At 41.2% G+C, this 19252-nt stretch overlaps 1 protein-coding gene across 5 annotated transcripts in view; it reads right to left on the bottom strand.

The window, feature by feature from the left end:
- The window catches only part of EFNA5 (ephrin A5), a 525631-nt gene that overhangs the window by 116963 nt on the left and 389416 nt on the right, over positions 1-19252 (bottom strand). For all 5 annotated transcript variants that reach the window (XM_029572206.1, XM_029572233.1, XM_029572238.1 and 2 more), the window contains one exon: positions 11638-11930. In XM_029572206.1, the coding sequence (XP_029428066.1) occupies positions 11638-11930 (293 nt within the window). The remainder of the gene's footprint in view (positions 1-11637; positions 11931-19252) is intronic.

The raw sequence follows: 19252 nt of genomic DNA, 5'->3' as shown, positions 1-19252 counted from the left end.
AACTGTCCCGTTAGCAACTCCGCCAGATTGAGATATCTTGAATCTAGGAGTCAGATCAGAAGATCCTGATAGCAGCTTCACCAGATTATGGTATTTCAAATGCTGGGTCAACCAAAAAAATCCCAAGAAGGACCTTGTTTCGCCGAAAAGGCTTCCTCAGGGGAGACCCTTGATGCGAGAAAATGGAGGAATCTGATACAACAAAGCTGATCCCAACGCCACCATCGGAAGGGAAAAGCCAAACCGCTTTGTGCATGTCAAACTAAAAATCTCAAGTCTTACCGATTCCTTTCAAACGCATCACGAAAATGGCATCAGGAAGACTGCAGTCTGAACCGCTGTGTGTTGCAGGAGCAAAGATGATGATAGGTAGGCAGATAGGCCAACAGATTCTGTGGAACACCAGGAGCAAACCTCTTCCGATGCCCTAGGGAAAATGGTGTCTCTGAGACCTTTAAATTGAACTGCCGAACATGGCAGAAACAGGAACAGCTTACAAACAGGGACATGACGCTGACCTTTCGTCTGCTAATAAACCAGGAGCAGAAACCGGGAGCATTGGCACTAATCGTTCCTTTTTTCCTCTTTATTTTGGTATTTTTTCATAGCTTGCTGATCTATTTTCTTATTTTTATTTTTTTTTGCCTTTATTCTCCCTCCCTAACTCTCCTCCCCACTCATATCCCTCTCTTTCTTCGGCCTCTCTGCCCCATTCCCCCTCCCCCACCCCACTTTGCTTTCCCCAAGATGGGCAGCAGCTGCAACCTCTCTTCCTGTGTAAGGGCCCTGGCATCGGCAGGATCTCCTCCTAGGCCGGGGATGGAGAGTGGCAGCTCTTTCTGGGATGTGGAACAGCGGAGCGGATCCCCGCAGCGGGAGAGGTTCTCCTCTTCGTTCTGCCGCAGTGAAAGTCTCTCTTCTCCCAAGTCGGCTGAACGGAAGCTTGCTTATGACATCATCACCACTCTCCCTCCCTCCCCTCCAGAGCTTGCAGTTCCAAGACCGAAACATCACACTGCTTTGGTTTTCTTCTCCAGCCGGCCAGCTTGCTTACCTCCTCTCCAGGATCATTCACGCTACATAAGATGCTCTATAATAGTTTGAAATTTATGTAATCGTATATGAATTTATATCGGCTCCCAAGCATGATCTCAATACGTTATAGCCAGAGGCACACTAAGAGTAACATATGGGCGACAGCGAAGCAATAATGGAGAACATCATGCTATTCTAAATGTCACTGGAATGCTACTGCCAGTCCAACATCTGTTCAGTGTTTCACCGTGCTTACGTGTAACGGAGCAAGCTAACTCTTTTAGTATGTTCAAAAACCAGATTGATAAACAACTACATTTTTAGTATTCTGAAGAGTGCTGCTCCCTTGATTTCTTGTCCAAATTATGTTTTTGGGGTAATTCTAAACAGGCTTTTGGACCTTAAAGAGAAAAAAAAAAAGCAATGATTCCCGATTTAAAACTTGGTAAGATAAGAGTGCAGTTAGTATCAAAAGTGTTTTTTTTTGTCCTTTTATTTATAAATGTCCAATTGCAAAAAGGATAAAAGAAACACTAAGAAATAACATACAAAAGAAAAAAAGTCTAACTCAGTTCACTAAGCTACCAAGATCATGAGCCATCAATCTTAGGGGGAAGGGAAAAAACAGGCAAAACTTAAGAGAATACATAGGAAGTAACTAATAAAGGTAAAGGCATAGCATACAATGTCTAGACTTCATATCTCTATATCATTCACGCTCCAATTGATGTGTTACAGCCTAATATCAAAAGCTGATAAATATGCAGTCATTTATTTTTTTTCCCTAAAAGATTGAGACTTTTATTCTGTCACTGCAAGGACTCTAATAGCAGCTTTCCTAGCTATGCTTTAACTGTACCTGAATGTTGCTAAATGAACTACCCTTTCAAAATCACACTCCCAAGCTAAAACTCTACCAGTAGAGACCACTTTTAATTCACTTAGTCACCCCTCATTAAGCAGCAGCACAAAAAAAATACTCTTAAATAAGTCTGTGAGAACAACAAATAAGTCCTTGAGCAGATTACATTTTCTTCCTGATGTTTATTTCAGTGCTACAGAGGGACAGCTTTGCAAACTTCTCATCTAATTCCTCCTTCATAGATTTTAGTAAATCAAAATGCTGATCTTAATGATTTTGTAACTAAGAATCATCCCCAGGTGGGATGACTTTTACATCCTTTATTCTAGAAAACAGTAATGTATAAAATTTAAATTTATCTTTACAGAACATAAGAATGTGGCCTTAAGAAAAAAAAGCCAACTGTAGGAGGAAGAGAGCAAAGCTGATATATTATTTAAGAGCATAGGTACTACTGCTCTTTAGTATTACCTGGAGAATTTAAAGACCACAAGTGTCAAAATCTATTAGGCTCCAGTGATTGTTCATGTTTTCTCTAACAGGTCCACTGTAATTCTTTTAATAACAACTAGTCCTTTAATCTACACTCTAGGCTAGGCACGAGCACCCTTTTAAAGGTCACCTTGCTTGTCCATCCAAGAAAAACACAGGCCTGCAAAGAAAAAAAAAAAATACACCCTTGCACTTCTATCAAAACCATTTCTAAAGCTTTGATTTCAGAAGGCATATCTCAAGTGATTTGGGTGGACCAGCTATCAAAGACAAGATTCTTAATGAAGGGGCATGTCCAAGCTCACTGCTGTCAAAGCAACATCAGTGTTTCTGCTGAACAGATCCTATTCGAAAGGTTACTGGGCCACTCAGTAATAAACAGCTATTTTCCCAATAGGAAAGCACAATTAGCACATGAAAACTTTTGTTCAACTCCTTCAACAGTCCTCCCCTAGCCTTCTTCAGCTAGCGATCATTTCTCAGCTCACAGAATTCATTCACAAGTCTATGAAGAATTGCCTTTCGAAGGAGGGGGATGTCAAAGCAGAAACGTACCTCTAACTCAGTCCAATTATATTTTATTAAAGTTGGTTTGGAAACTAAGCTGCTAAAGAGTTCCATTTATTACAAAAGTAATAAAGTTACTTATAATAGCTACATTCTTAAAGTATTAAATGTCATGACTTAACTCGTGGGCTTCTAGGGGAGATTTCAATTTTAGCATTCACAGCCACAACCAGTCCTTGAAAAAGGTGGGCTGGAGCAGTTATTTAATCTTTTTAGCATAATATATAGAATATTTCTTGGGAATCAATATATATATTTTTTTTTTATCAACAAAGCCATATCATTTGTAAATTTCTTCAAATTACATTCACTAGTCTGCAATTTTTAAACACTAAAGGGAAAATCTCTTTTAAAAAGCACAATTTAAAATGAAAAAAAGGGAAGAAATCATTGATTTCCTTCAAATGTATTTCCCTGTGCATGCTTCCATGCAGGTGAGAGAAAGTATGCAAGCGAGTATTCTTAGTAATGAGCAAAGAAGAAAGAGCAACATTCATGTTGATTTAAGCCTTTAAGCTGAATTTTAAGAGCTCAGCGCAACCAAAATTGGGAGATACACACGCATATTTTTAAAAGCTGCCTACATGCGCCGTGTACCTCCTGCAGCATGCGTATCTCACTTGATTTTTTAAAAGGGGTGTGGTTTGGGCAGGGCATGGGTGTTCCAGGGGGCAGAGCCAAGAGACGTACGTGTAAATACTTCTGCCATGGAGGAGGCATACCTTAAAATAAACAAATTAAAACCAGCCATTTCTGATGGGTTTAAAAGGTCTGGGATAACTGGGGGCATGCAGGCTGGTAAATCAGGGGATTTCAAGGACCTAACTCTTGACGGGGCAACCTGGTGGAAGAACTGGCGATGGTGTGGCAACGGTGTGGATGGGCACCGGTTATAAAATATCCAGACTTACGTGGTAGAAACCAGATTAATCAGCTAGGCGTATGCCTATAATTGTGCGCACATTTGCACATGGCCAGGCTATTTTATAATACTCGTGCAAGTTATAAAAACAGCCACGTCCCTGGGTGTGTGCCGATACACATGCGGAAGTGTGCATCCATGTGCCAGTTTGAACATTACCATCCCGGAATCTGATTTTCAAAAGCACTTACGCGCACTTAACAGGTGTAAATTCACTTTACCCATTAATATGCCATTGAATTAGCCATTGGATTTACCTAAGTGCATTTTTTAAAAAATGTATACTTTAAGTTTTACATCAAATATAATGACATAAAACAAAAAAAAATAAATAAGAACCTAATATAATAATCTTCTAAGATATTCATTCTACTTCACGGCGGTAAAGGAAATCTTATCGTCCATATTACAAGGAGAAGCCTACCAGCAGGAAAAATTAGAAAAAAATAATTTTTAATTCAGCACCCTAATATGGATCATTGGGATTTATCTGCAATAAATGTTAATAAGTATGAGGGTTCCAAAAAAATGTACTTATTCCCACTAAATGTTACCAGACACCTACAGGGGAATTTCAGGAAAAAAGTTGCTCCCATAGACAGTTCGTGCTGCTTTAATTGAAAAAAGGATTTCCTCTTAGCTTGTGCCTCCCTAGAGATATCAGGAAAATCCAAACTTTTTTGGCCAAGGAATAATGAATTCTTATACTTAAAATATTGTTGGAATACCAAATCTCTATCAATCTCAGAAGAAAAAGAGATACTACCAGCATAGCCCCAGAGGCGATACCGCTTTCCTGAAGAAACTGGGAGAAATCAGGGCTAGATACAGGGGCAAAACAAATCAGAAGCTCCCTTGTCAGTCTCTGGAACTCTCAACAAATTAGGTATATAACAGCAATTAACCAAAGGAAATGCTCTATCAAGTAGCTATTGTAATACGTCTTTAAGATAATGTTTAAAAAAACTCATTCCCAGAGAGCAATCTAGATCTAGGAAAATTTAAAAGTCTTAAATTCCTAAATCTAATTCGATTTTTCACCAGCTCCAAATAATGAATATTTAAGTTACCCTTAACCATTGCTGTTGATTCATTTTGTGAAGACAATCGACAATTGACATGCTTATAGTATCACCAATAGAGGATAATTGAGACTCTACAACTCCCATTCTAGAGTTCAAGTAACAATTTTGCTGCTGATCCCTCTGGGAAAGAACACAGAACAGTAAGCGTCTTCACTAGAGAATTATCAGTTCTATTAACTACCTTCCAAATATCCTTTAAAGTAACCTCTTCTGGTTCTCCATCATATGAAGTCCCAGAAGCCGAAAAACAAGGGGCCACAGGAGTAGGAATAGCTGCCCCAGGTCCTTGCAAGGCACCTGCAGGTAGAATCCTGCTAGAGTTCTGAGGAACCACATCATCTAGGTTGGTTGTACTCACATTTTCCAAAGAAATGCCAGTTCCTAATCATCCAGAGCCAATAACCACTCTAAACAGCTCATCACTTGGCTTCTGTGGTGAGGGATTGGGTTTAAGGAGGTTGCCTCGTCAGCTGTAAAATTTATTTGCCATTGTGGGTAAGGTAGATACACATGACTATCCATGGGTCTTCTTAATAATGCTGGACTTGGAGAGCCTGATGATGAAATCTTGCCTTTCCTTTTTCTCTCCATAACGATAACAAAAGGGAAAAAAAATGTCAATAAGGGGCACGCCCCTTTTGTGTGAGGCTTAGGCTCACCAGCAGCAGCTGCTGGCCGCCTCAAGCTGCTTCTTATTCCTCCTGGGGCCTTGAGCGATGCCTTCGGAATTGGGCCATCCAATCACTGCCCACAGCGCTTCCTCCTCTCGGGTCCTTGGAACAGATGACAAGTGCTGGTAGGCTCCCTGACCAGCACTCGACCGCACTGGTTCTTATTCCCCTGAGGGCCTTGAGTGATGCCTCCAGATTCGGGCCATCCACCTCACTGATGGCAGCGCTTCCTCCTCTTGGGTCCTCGGGGCAGATGACAAGCGCTAGTAGGCTCCCCAACTAGCACTCCACTGTGCTGATTCTTATTCCTCCGGGGGCCTTGAGTGATGCCTCTGGAGGTGGGCCGTCCACTTCACTGCCTGAAGCGCTTCCTCCTCTTGGGTCCTTGGGGAAAATTACAAGCGCTGGTAGGCTCCCCAAACACTAGTAAGCTCCCTGAGCATAAGTGCATTTTACATGCATAAATGACTTTTTGAAAATTCACCTTATGTGAATGCCAATACAATTCTAGGGAGAAAGTACGGTAGATTAGCTGTCGTGTTCTACCCTAAGCCCAGCTACATACACCTGACCATAGCATTTAAACAGTTGAGTCACTGACAAACCTGACCTGGTCATTCTTTCTGAAAAACAGTGATTAAAACGAGTCTCATGCCCTTAAACCGTGAGTCTGCTGAGGTTAGAGGTGTCATGTCTGATGAGATGAAACACCATTCTATGGGGTAATGAGAAACGTTACGTCATTCTGACAGCCAAGTATCCTGTACTAGAGGACATGTTGATGCCTTTGGTTGAACAAGCAATTGAGATTTTACTATCTTCTTCAATCAAAACACATTAGGGGAGAAGCTTTCCATGACGCAGATATGAACATCCCGGACATGCCTTGCATTTTACTGTTATCACAAAATAAAGCCCTTCAATGGGACCCTTCTGTTAAATACCCTGCTATACTGTAGGGTGGATTTTCAGATTGAAAGGATCAGTCTTCTCAGAACTACCAAACAGGAAAGAAGAGCAGGTACTCTTATACACCTCTGAAACATGAATGCAAATTTAATCATTGATGAATTCCAGGGTAATACACTGCTATTAAGGTAACATCCCTCCTCGGCTAATTTTGTGCTATTTTACTTTTTGATTAACAAAACTAATTTTAGTAGTTCAGCCTTGCAGAAGAAAGCATCTGATATCGCAAAGATCTTGAGAATAATTACTTTGATAGGAGCCCTTGAGAGAAAAATGACAGTATTAGATGAGAAAGAAGACTGATATTTAATGAAATACTACTGAAATTAATTCATATATGAAAAGAAATCAACCATAAGCTCTGTGGGTGAATGCTAAGAGAAAATCTTGTAAAGTCATACTATTTACTAGTTAAATCATTACATTTCTCATTTTGTTGCTCTATTTTAGGATTCTTGTGTACATTATGCAAGGAGCTGTATATTTGTTTTGAATCTGAGAATATCGTTAAGCTTTAGTTTAGTTTACTACACTCAAAACATCCCTTTTCTTTTGACATTTGAATAATGCAGAGAGACTTATCTTCTCCCATAGTCAAACGAAATGTTTTAACTATATCACAAATAGCAGTAATGGAGTAAGTGTCATTAAATTGTCCAAAAATGGGTCACACTTTGCTATGCCACTAGCAATTTTGCTGCCTTTGAATACATTCCAATCGGATATGGAGTTATATCCTGCCCAGAAAAACAGACTATGGTATGTACCTCCCTTCCCCTGCTCCAAAAAAACAGAACTTTAACAAGTTTTAACCCATTTCTAACTGACTGGAAAATGTCTTTCTGCATATTTTTTTTTCATGTTAGGATCACCTGGCTTCCGAGCATTTTGCTTTCAGGCTAGTAGGTTAGAGGCAAGTTTGAGAGCCAATCTGTGTGAGTAAAAAATGTTTTACTCGCATAAATTGGGATTTTATAAAACTGCTCCCCCTCAGTTGAGGTAGAACTAGGTTTGTTGTTTTCCCCGCACAGATAGGAGGAGTTTCCAAGGGCACGTTTAGGTCAAAGGAGAAAAATAATGCGCCTCAACTGCATTTTCAAAAATAAACACATTATTCTCCTTCAAAGTTTTGCCCTTGCCGAAAACCAGGCGCTAACACTGCTGGCAGTTTGAAGGTCCATATTCAGACAAACTTAGCCGGCTAACTTTGGAGGTACATTCAATAGTAAAATTGCACTACTGGATTTAGCCCGCTATCTTAAAGTTAGCTCCCTAACTATTGCCACCTAATTTTAGGACAGTTCATTGGCCCGAACAGACTTAGCTGGCTAAGTCAACTGACCAACTCTGAATATTGGAGTTAGCTGGCTAATTTACTGCCTAACATAACTCCTCCCAGTTTCAGCCCTGGAACGCTGCTTACTTAGCCTGCTATTTTATTAGCCAGCTAGAATTTAACCAAATAAGTACCCAAATATTCATTTAGCTGGCTAACGTCTGAGTTAGCCGGCTAAATGCTTTTGAATATGGACCTGCACATTTATTGTACAAATATATTTCCTCCCTACAGACCACTGGAACAGAAAAGAAAAATAACTCTGAGTTAATTTCTCCTTCAAATAAATCCAGATAAGAATAAGAAATTAGAAATACTGCATCAGGAAAATGCATTTCTAACTTATTTAAAGGTCAATATTTAAATAGGCCACCTAGATGCCAAGTCTATAGGTCTTTTTAATCTATGGACATCACAGCTCATTTTCAAAATAAAACTACATAGTTTCCCTTACATAACTGCTAACAGTATTCAAGGACTTTCCACCTGTTTTTTGCGCTGGCAAAACATTAAAGGAAAACTTGTTTAGATATTAAAAAATACAACCCCAGCACATTATTCTCCAAACACCAAAAAATTCCTCCCCTCAAAATGTGTGTTGTGAAAGCCCAAGAGTACTTTCAGCCAGGCAATGGAAAGCAGCTTTAAGACATGCCAGTTTACCTTTGAAATCCACCCTCTTAAAAAAAAGAAAGAATAAAGGACAATATAATGTTGCACAGCAATAAAGGGTATCGTATAATCAGTTTACCTGAAAACTAGAATTTCTCCATAGAAAATTCAATTACAAACACAAAGACAATTGTGGCATAACAGTCCGCACCTCTGGAGGCAGCCTAGGTAAAGGGAGCAGGGTCTGAAGTCTGTCAGCAACACAAAGAAGAAGCTCTTTGGGAGCTGACCAGGGATAAGATATTGGCCTGCCATGAAAGCAGAGGGTGCTGGAAAGAGGAAACCTGAAAGGGAGAAAGGAAGTGATGTCACTTTAGCCAATTGGCTGTTGGGCAATATAGTTCTAAGGGAGCCATGGAGGCAGACATTGCATATTAGGGTGAGGTTTAAGCAAAAAGAAAAGTTTCTAGGAAACGCTGGAAAGGGACAGATAAACAGAGCAACAATAAAGGAGCTGCTAGGTGGCACCTGCCGGGGAGGCAGAACAGCCAGAACAGCAAAGGCTGGTCAGAGGGCAACCATGGTAAGCCTAGAGCTACAACTTCAAAAGGGCATAGTCCCGCAGGAAGCCAGAATAGACCGACTTGAGACCTGGCTACAGCTATAGAGGGAATATTAGGATGTGCATGAAGCTTTATACCAGCTTGTATATAAGTGCCAGCTGTACATGCGTGGAATGCTACCGTCTCAAGTAAGCAACTGTGCTGCTGCCTATAAGAGAATAAAATGCATCGTTTTCTTGCAAGTGCATGATTGCCCAAGTTGGTTTTGGTGCTCTGCTAATGGTCCAGGAAAAGATATGAATGCCTTTCGATCACACAATAAAACAGCAGTCAAATAAGGACACTGAAAGTGCAACAGCATGGAAAAAGTTTGTTCAATGTAAGTTCCTTCTCACTCCCCTTACCATTTAAAAAAAAAAATGGTAGTTCACATCATTTAAATGATTTTTACAACTATAATGAGTAAATTTTAAAAACAAACGCATGCGTCCATGTGTGCACGCTTACCCAGTGCATGCACATCGGCGCGCGCATGTTATAAAATCCAGGGCAGCGCACACAAGGGGGGGATTGAAAAAGGCAATTTACGTGCGGTGATGAGATCGGTCCCCGCCCCCCCCCCAGTTCCCTTCCAGTCCGCTCCAATTAAGGAGTGGAGTGGACTGGAAGGGAACTTTCCTACCCCCCTACCTACCCTCCCCCCTCGTCCCCTCTCCTCCCTGACCCCTTGAAAGGCCCTAACTTTTTTTTTCTTTGTTTTTGAACCTACGCCAGCTCCTGAGCTGCAGTAAGTTGTGCATGCCGGCAGGCTGCCAGCAGGCGATCCCCCAGCACAGCAGCAAATGGCCACTGTACCGGCGGCCTCCATCTCCGCCATGCCCCTTTTCTTCGGCCCAGCTCTTGTGCGCGTAACGAGGGTTATGCGCGGTCAGGCCCCTTTTTAAAATGTGTGCACCACGCGCAAGGCCCAGCCACGCTCGTAACTCCCGTTTTTTACGTGCAATGGCCATTTAAAATTGGGCCGATCATGCCTACTTCAGAAAACAATGTTTTCTTTGGCATTTTCTATTGCTAACTACCCTGAGCACTCAAGGAAAGAGCAACCACTGGTTTTTGCAGCAACCTGATGGAATATCTTAAATAAGTAATGTCAAAAGCAAACAAAGATGAGGACAAAAAAAAAACCAAAACAAAACATACGGCCTATATAATCTGCCCATCCACATCAACTATTCAGCTTTACAATCCCTATCGCTCTTTCATAGATCCCCTGTTTGTCCCATGCTTTCTTGAACTCATATACCACCCTTCTCCCTACCACTTCCACAAAGAGGCTGTTTCATGCATCTACTACTCTTTCTGTAAACAAATATTTTCTTAGATTACTCCTGAGTCTACCCTCTTTCACCCTCCTCTCATGACCCCTCATTCCATGCACTTGCTGTGCATGGATATCACGGAGATATATACGTCTCTATCATATCTCCCATATCCTGCCTTTCCTCTAGGGTATACCTGTTTAAGTCAGTCCCCATATGCTTTCAAGTAGGACCATGGACCATTTTAGTAGCCACTCCCTGGACCAAATACAACCGATTTATATCCTTTTGAAGGTGTGGTCTCCAGAATTGTACATAGTATTCTAAATGACGTGTCTCCAAGTACTTATACAGGGGCAAGACCACTTGCTTTTTTTCTGCTGACCATTCCTCTCCCTATGCACCCGAGCATCATTTTGCCTTTGTCAAACAGGTCTGAAGAAGGAAAAAAAGTACTGAAAGAAAAATGTCCAGATATGTTTCTGTTCAAAATTTACAAATTCAAACTGCACAGTATTATATTCACACACTTGAGAAGTTGTCCGCACAAGTAACAAAAGATCTCATCTACAATATTCATGAAGATGTGTTAAGCATCAACATGCCAAAACATGTGCAATTTGGGAATACAGCCCTTTGAAAATAATGGGACTTATGGTAAACATACATACATTTTGGTGAATTTTTGGTTAACTCACCTTCATGAATAGAAGCCATAGCCAATATTTTAAAGAAATAGCAACTTAAAATGATGATGGCTCCAGATAGCCATCCTGAGTAGTAACATTAATGCTAACATTTGCAGCTACGTCATCATCAAAATGTTCTGGTCTTCAATGAGTATGATGGAGGTGATGGTGTAGTCATAAGTAATGCATAAACATTCTTTCACCAGTATTCTGATAAAAGGAAAACTCACATCCCTTCTCTTTAACATCCTAACACCTTCTTGTTTCATTTACCCCATAAAATTAGTAGTAGTTCATAGTATAGTCTAACATATAATCTCGGGGAAACTACATCTTTAATCCATTTTATACTCAATTCCTTACTAATATATCTGGTGATTCTAACATCTACGTTTGCTAGTAGGAGGTATCCATGGTGTATGTAGGCCAGCGCTGTACATTTACATAAAGCACCGGTGAAAAACGAACCCCAGCTTCCGTAGCGGCTGCACATCATGAAACATCAGTATACTCACAGATATAGTAATATTCCCGGCCTGGCCTGAATTCAAATCCTAACGAAAAGGGTGTGAAGAGCTGAAATTTTTCTGAGAACTTCAGCGGTCCGTTGGGAGAGTGAGGCCTGTTGCATTCCCACCGCTTGAACCCTTTGGAAGTGTGATCGCAGGAGCTGTAGCCATCGAAATTCACCATATAGAGAACATAGCGCTCAGTCTTATCTTCAGGTACCGAATCCTCATAATGAGGGCAGAACACATCTAAGTAGTCATTGATGCAGACATCAATGTGGTAGTCACCCCTCATGAACCTAGGATTCAAACAAGAAAAAGAAGCACAGTTACTCAGTTTCACAACTGAAAAGTTGGCAGTAAAATAACCGAAAACAAGTACAGACTGAGCAGAAGCATTACAGAATACAGTATCAAGCTGCTAAATAATAAAAGACAAGAATGGGGGTTACTATTGCCATGGAAGAGCCATTTTCATGCCAAAGGGTAATCATTTTCTACTGTTGCATGCTAAAAATTAATCAGATACATGAAAGAATTTGCCCTCTAAACGTTCGCCGAGATATATACACTGACAAGTGCTATGGCAACCAAAGGCAGCACAATTTAGCCAAGAGTAGGCCAACAGCTAGAGTTAAACAGGAGTAGAGAAATTAAATTACAAAGTCAGCAATAATTATGAGGGATTAGGAAAAAAAAAGGAGTAGAGGCAGACATGTTAAAAGCTATTTTTGGAAAAAGGTAACTTTTTTAATATTGAACAAAGAATCAACTACACAAAATGTTGTTTAGAAGAACAGCCTATAAACACATCTATCCTCCCAGTTCCAAAAACTATATTCTATTTCTATTTGTCAGCATACAATTGAGGAAGCTCTTCCGCATGCGCTATCATTCTCTTCGTTCCTTCTCCAGATGTAAGAGCTTAATTATTTGAAAGAAAGAAAAGCGAGCTAACTCACTTTTCCCTGCTTCTGAAAACATTACCGTTTGATATTTGCAGGAAGGCACACAGAAAGTCAGGTCTATTTTTACATGTTAAAAGAACAAATACTCACAATGGCATTAGTGACTAGAATGTACAATGGTTGGTGGTGGTGGGGAGCACAGAAATACCATAGCTGATTGGTTAAAGAAGAGAAATAAATTTCAAGAGAGCTCTTGGACAGCCCGAGTCTCCCACTTCTTCAGAAACCCTCCTGATCTACTACTCCACCCTTCCTCTGTCTCTTGATAGGAGCCCAGTTGAACAATGGGAGCTGCCGGCAGGCTGCAGGTGACCATGCCTCTCTCCCCTTTCGCTGCTGCAGTGCAGAGACTCGGCAGAGACATTCCCATGTGGTCTTCCTGCTGCCGCTCCCTTGTAGAACATGCTAAATGTACTCTGTAATTAGGAAGCACATGGGCAAGGAATAGGGGGTAGCTAGCAGCCCTCGTCCCTCAACTGTGCATTGTGGCTGACTTACAAACAGGCCAATATAAAACGGTGTGCTCAGCCGTGTGCACCATTTAGCCCCCGTTTGGCCGCGCGTTTTTGACGCGCTATTATTACCCCTTATGCTGTAAGGGGTAATAACGCATGGAACACGCACTAGGGGTGTGCAATCATTTCCAACGTATTGGTAATCCGCAATGTATAGAGCCATATTCATTGTATTCGTGGGGAAGCGAAACGTATCACGATTCCCCATGAATACAACATATCTTCACCAAATTATTCGGCCATCTAAAGGAGTGAATTAACTACAACCCCCCACCCTCCTGACCCCCTTCCCAAGACTTACCAAAACTCCCTGGTGGTCCAGCAGGGGGGTCCGGGAGCCATCTCCTGCACTCACGCCATCAGCTACCGGTATTCAAAATGGCGCCAAAAGCCTTTGACCTTACTATGTCACAGGGGCTACCGGTGCCATTGGTCGGTCCCTGTCACATGGTAGGCGCAATGGATGGCCGGCGCAATGGACCACCAGGGAGTTTTGGTAAGTCTTGGGGGGGGGGTCAGGAGGGTGGGCGGTTGTAGTTAATTCAATTTTAGCCAGGAAATGAATAAGAATGAACGCAGATAAACGATTCACATCCCTAGAAATTAACACCTGCCAAAGGCAGGAGTTAATTTCAGATGGCACCAGGCAAGAGTACAGAAAAGCAGAAAAAAATACTTTTATGTACACTCTCAGACTTAATATCATAGTGATATTAAGTCGGAGGCCCCAAAAATTAAAAAAAAAAAAAAAAAAAATCTGCCCGCAGCCCGGAAAATGGACACTCAACTTTACCGGCTTCCATTTTTCGAACCTGTGGCTGTCAGCGGGTTTGACAACCGATGCCGGCTAACAGCCGCTGCTTCCGCCAATAAGGAGGCGTTAGGGATGCGCTAGTGTCCCTAGTGCCTCCTTATTAGCACGGGCCTGAATTTAAATAAAGAATTGCGCGCCCAGGAGAGGTAGCTGGATGCATTTAGCCAGCAAATTCTTAGGCTATTTAGTGACACAGCCACACCATTGAATATCTTAAAGATAGCTGGAAAACTTTATCCAATCAACTTCAGGACTATTCTATGGCATGACAAGCATTAGCTGATAAGTTATCCAGCTATGAATATTCTGCTGGATAATGTAGGAGGGGTTCCAGAGTGGACTTAAGTGGTGGAAATATTTAGCTGGGTAAATAAATGCCATTGAATATGGCATTGAATATAGCCTTGTGTGTCTAATGCTGCTGCTCACATGCTGTCACTGTTCATCTTCTCTACCCTCACTAGCTGTGGCCCAAATGGAAGGAAGGAATAGGAGGGGCTACAGGAGATGGGGAGTGTCCGAGTAAGGCATTAAAGGTATCACAAAGCGAAAGGTGAAGAGAGGAAGGGAGGGAAAAGTGTGAGGAAGATGAAGGTGGTAAGATGGTGTTGATAACATACAGGAAGACCAACATGAACTAAAGAGCCAGGAAAAGAAATCAGGAAAAGATAGACCCTAACACAGATGAAGAAATAAATACATCAACAAGGTTTTAAAAAAAATGGCAGGGCTCAGCACTTCCACTGAGCTACTGGGATGGCCCAAACAGTGCTGGATTTTAAACAAACTACGTGCACTATAATTGACAAGTAACATAGCTCCAGTAGTTAGCTTCATGCAAAAGTTACTACATGCCATTCTTTTTAATATTTTTCCTTAGTTTGCCTTGGGGAGAAGAGGGCAGTTGCTAGATGTAATTTCTCTTACCTCTGCCCCCACCCTCATCTCAGGCTTCTTGAGGTTGGAAACACAAACATAGGTTGCCTGCTCTTGAGATTCATGAATTCAAACCGCACTCTTCCACTGACTGAGCGTAATTTTAGTCACTTTAATCTCCCTCATGCCTCAGTTTATACAGTACACTGTAATTCCGTAACTGTAATGCTGTTCTTTCCCCTTCCTCCCCTCACCTTTGGAAACCAGACAAATCAGGCACTAAAATTGGTAGCCTGGCTTTCCTTCATCAAAAATATATGCCTCTGAAATATTTGTTTGCTGTCAGTTTTAGTCCTCCCTTATCTGTGCTCAGTGTATCTACTTCTCTCCTTGTGCACAAACTACTAACACTTTGTCGACTCAAACCGTGCCTTTCCCCAGGCGACCTCAAAACAATCCTACAACTACTCATCTTTTCCAACCTAGACTACTGCAACTCCCTATTATTCGGATTACCACTCAACACCATACGTCCACTCCAAATCCTACAAAACACAGCAGCCAGAATACTAACAGGAGCAAAGAAACACGATCATATCACTCCGACTCTCATATCCCTCCTCTGGCTCCCAATAAAATATCGAATTGGCTACAAAATTCTAACCATACTTCACAAACTTATCCATGGACATCAAACAGACTGGCTAGGCAAAGCGATAGAACTCCATGCACCTCAACAAAACCTCCACTCAACCAACAAAGGTATCCTAAAAGTTCCACCCGTCCGATCCACACAATTAACCACAACTCGTGAAAGAGCCATAACCATCGGAAGCCCTAAACTCTGGAACACTCTTTCATCCGAACTAAGAACCCAATCGAACCTAAAAACCTTCAGGAAAGAATTGAAAACATGGCTCTTCACTAAAGCCTACCTTAACATCCTCTGAACTCCATCCATCCCTGAACCTCACACACCTTACCTGCCTCTACCACGCTTACCCCTCTTTCAAGCACCTGCCCACGCTTCTAGGTTTGCTTCCAAGCAAACTTAGAAACGATATCGTGCATCAAGCTGAACAAAACGTACCACAGCCCTCCACATGAACAAAACATACCACAGCCCTCCACATGATCTCTCTCCTAAAAGTTTCCTAGCAACCCTCTCAAACTGTAACAATTACAGAAAATATGTACAACTAATGCATTAACTGTTATTCCATTCATAATGTATATGTTAACTCCTTATCTAATGTATGCTACACTAACTGTGATTCCATTATTAATGTACTTAACTCCTTAACTAATGTATCTCATCGAAAATTGTAAACCATTGTGACGGCAAAATCGAACGACAGTATATAAAACTCGATAAATAAAATAAATAAATAAATAAACAAATGCATCTTGTACCATTTTCATGTAATCCACCTTGTGCCTTGCCTAGGTAAAAAGGTGGAATACCAAATAAATACAAATATATAAATCACAATGGTAGCATGTTTTGGAAACTGGTTTGAATGAAAATGTGCAGTATTAATTCAGATCACAGATATCAGCAATGTGCTGGAAGGGAGTGCTCCAGAGAGCTTCTTATTTTATGAAAGCAAAGCATCTCACTGAGTACAGCAATACTGGTGAGAACTCCTTCATTAAAAATTAGTAGCACCCTGCTGATTAATAAACAAAAGGAAACTGGTAAGATGGAGGCAACTCAAATGGAAGCCATCAAGATGGCACATGGCCTGCACCATGAACCATACACAGAGACTGCAGGAGCTAAAGAAGTACTTTATAGAAATAATGTAGGAAAACAGGAGATCTGATACAAACATTCAAATATCTAACAGACTTCAATAGAGAAGGCAGCATTTTCCATGCAAAGAGAAACTCAAGGACAAGGATTCAGCACATGAAGCTGGAATTGATGAGAGACAAAAGGAATGAGAAAATACATTTTCACTGAAACATGTTGATGCAATATTGGCGAGTGTTAAACGGGCACTCAAGATTGAGCACCGCTCATTTAACATGTACCGATTCACCTCTCCCGGGCATCCGATTTATTATTTAAATCACTGCCATGGTAAAAAGGAGATGCTAGGGAAAAGTTTGCGTCCCTAGCACCTCGTTGGCAACGGGCGCCCAGGAGAGGTTGGCTGTCAGTAGGTTAGGAGAACGGACACCTTTACAAGTGGCCCTTTTCCTAACCTGTGCAAAGCCACGGGTTAAGAAAATTGATGCTCGTTAATTGCGCATCCCTTTTCCTAACCTGACTGCAGAACACTTTTTTTTAAAATTTAAAACATTTTTTTTTAGGGTTTTCCTTTTTTGGTTCCTTCAATTTAATTTTGCCACGAGATTAAGTCGGAGGAACTACAGAAAAGCAATATTTTCTGCTTTTCTGTAAACTTTGTGGGCTCCTCAAGAATTAACACCTGCTCGGGCACCCCCCATTTTTTTTTTTTTTTTTACATCGGGGGAAATAGTCAATAGCCTCATCAACATGAATTTACAGCTGAGGATCGCTGCACACTCGGCTGGACGCGTGTTTTTGACAAGCTAACCCCCGTTTTGCATCAGGTTTACAGACGTGTGTCCAAGCACACGTCCAGTCGCATGTTGAGCCATGCACTGTGGCCAGCGCACTGTATTGCATCGGTCTGAAAGAATGGTGGACACCTGCCCTTGATATGGTTCGAGCTAAGGATCGGCATTTGTTTGAAATGAAATAGGAAATACAGATATTTCCTATTTCATTTAATTTTGGAATTTTAAAGAAACAATAGAAAAAAACTAAATTTTGTGTTTTTTCCCTATTTTGTTTTGGGGGGGAGCCAAAAAAGTAAAATTTTATTTTAAAAAAAAACACACGCACAAAAAAAAAACAAAAAAACAGAGCCCGTTTCAACTGGTAGCCTCTGTCACATGATAGGGGCAAAGTGCGGCCAGCGTCATTTTGAATAATGGCAGCTGCCGGAGCAGGAGCTGGACCACTCCTAAGCCCCCACTAGACCTTGAAGGATATTTTCATGAGTCCTGGGGGTCAAGAGTCGGGCTAGGCTGAGTGAGGGGAGGTTAGATGGTGGGGAGCGGAATATTTTAAATAAATGGGAAGAATTGGGGTGGGTTCTGGTTTTTGTTGTTTTTTTCTAAACAAAACAAAACAAAAAATCTTCTGGGTGGACTCAAAATAGCTCATCCCTGAAAGGAAAGGAAAAATGGCATGAAATATTTTTGGGCTACCACCCCTAGTAGGAGCCATATAAATGACAGAATTAAAAAATGCATGGGATAAACACAGAGAGACCTCAGTAGAAAGGCATGAAAAAAAGATCACAAAAGACTATGTAGGACCTGTAAAATTACAGCAGACAGGCATAAATGGGCAGACTGATTAACCAAGTGTTCCACACCTACTGAGACTTCTTCTATGTTTCCATTGTTACTACCATGATAGCAGTCAATATCTATTTAGAACCTAATGTACCTAATACTGAAGTGTTACATTTAGAGTTAGGTGCATACAAAGTGAACGGGATTTACAAAAGTACAGTAGACATCAAGTCTTGGTGCATATAATTCCCACCATGCCCTGCACTGAATTTAGACACAGAGGTCCATATTCAAAGCAGGGCCGGATTTAAGATTTTGGCACCTATAGGCAAAGTGCCATGGTGGCATCCCTTTCAAGCTGTGCTGGAAAGCAGAAGCAGACCCCTCTTTAGCCTGGATATTTGGGCACCTTCAAAATTTGCCGTCCATACCTAAATCCAGCCATGATTCAAAGGGGTTAGTCCAGATAGCTTTTGAGTTAACTGGACAAATCCAGAGGTTTGGCTGGATAACAATTTAATCAGATAAAATTTATCTGGATACATTGAAGGAGTTTTGGGATGGAGATAACTTAGCTAGATAACTTACCCAACTAATTTTTATATTCAGAGTTAGCAGAATAAGTTATTTGGCTAAGTCAGAATGTGCCTCAGTGTAGGTTTAATGTTATCCGGGAATGTGTACCCAGATAAGCTTAACCTTAATCAAATATACTGAAACATATTTGTAAGAATATAGGGAATCTCTCCTTTGAGGGCCTGTAAGCACAATCTGCTACCCCCACCTTGCTAAAAAACAAATTAATCAGAGCCATACACCTGAGCCCCTTTCCCTCAGGGCTCCCAAAATGTTATAGGTATAACAACCCAAGGAGAGTCTTCACCCATCAGATTCTGCATATAAATGCAGCCTAATTTCCTAGTTTCCACCCTTCTCTTCCCACCCACAATCACATTTGCAAACCTCCTGCCCCACCCAGCATCCCCTAAGGCCATCAAGAGCATGGCACAATCATAGTGTGCCCAGCAGCATCTAGCACTGTTTTGACAGCAACGCTAGTAGCATAAAGTCACCAAGAAGTTTTTCCCCACCTTTATTCTGCCACTTAATTG

The sequence above is a fragment of the Rhinatrema bivittatum genome, chromosome 1, assembly GCF_901001135.1.
Source record: "Rhinatrema bivittatum chromosome 1, aRhiBiv1.1, whole genome shotgun sequence".
Classification (NCBI taxonomy): Eukaryota; Metazoa; Chordata; class Amphibia; order Gymnophiona; family Rhinatrematidae; genus Rhinatrema; species Rhinatrema bivittatum.
The sequence above is the reverse complement of the archived record's forward strand: the minus strand, read 5'-3'. Positions and strand labels throughout refer to the sequence as shown.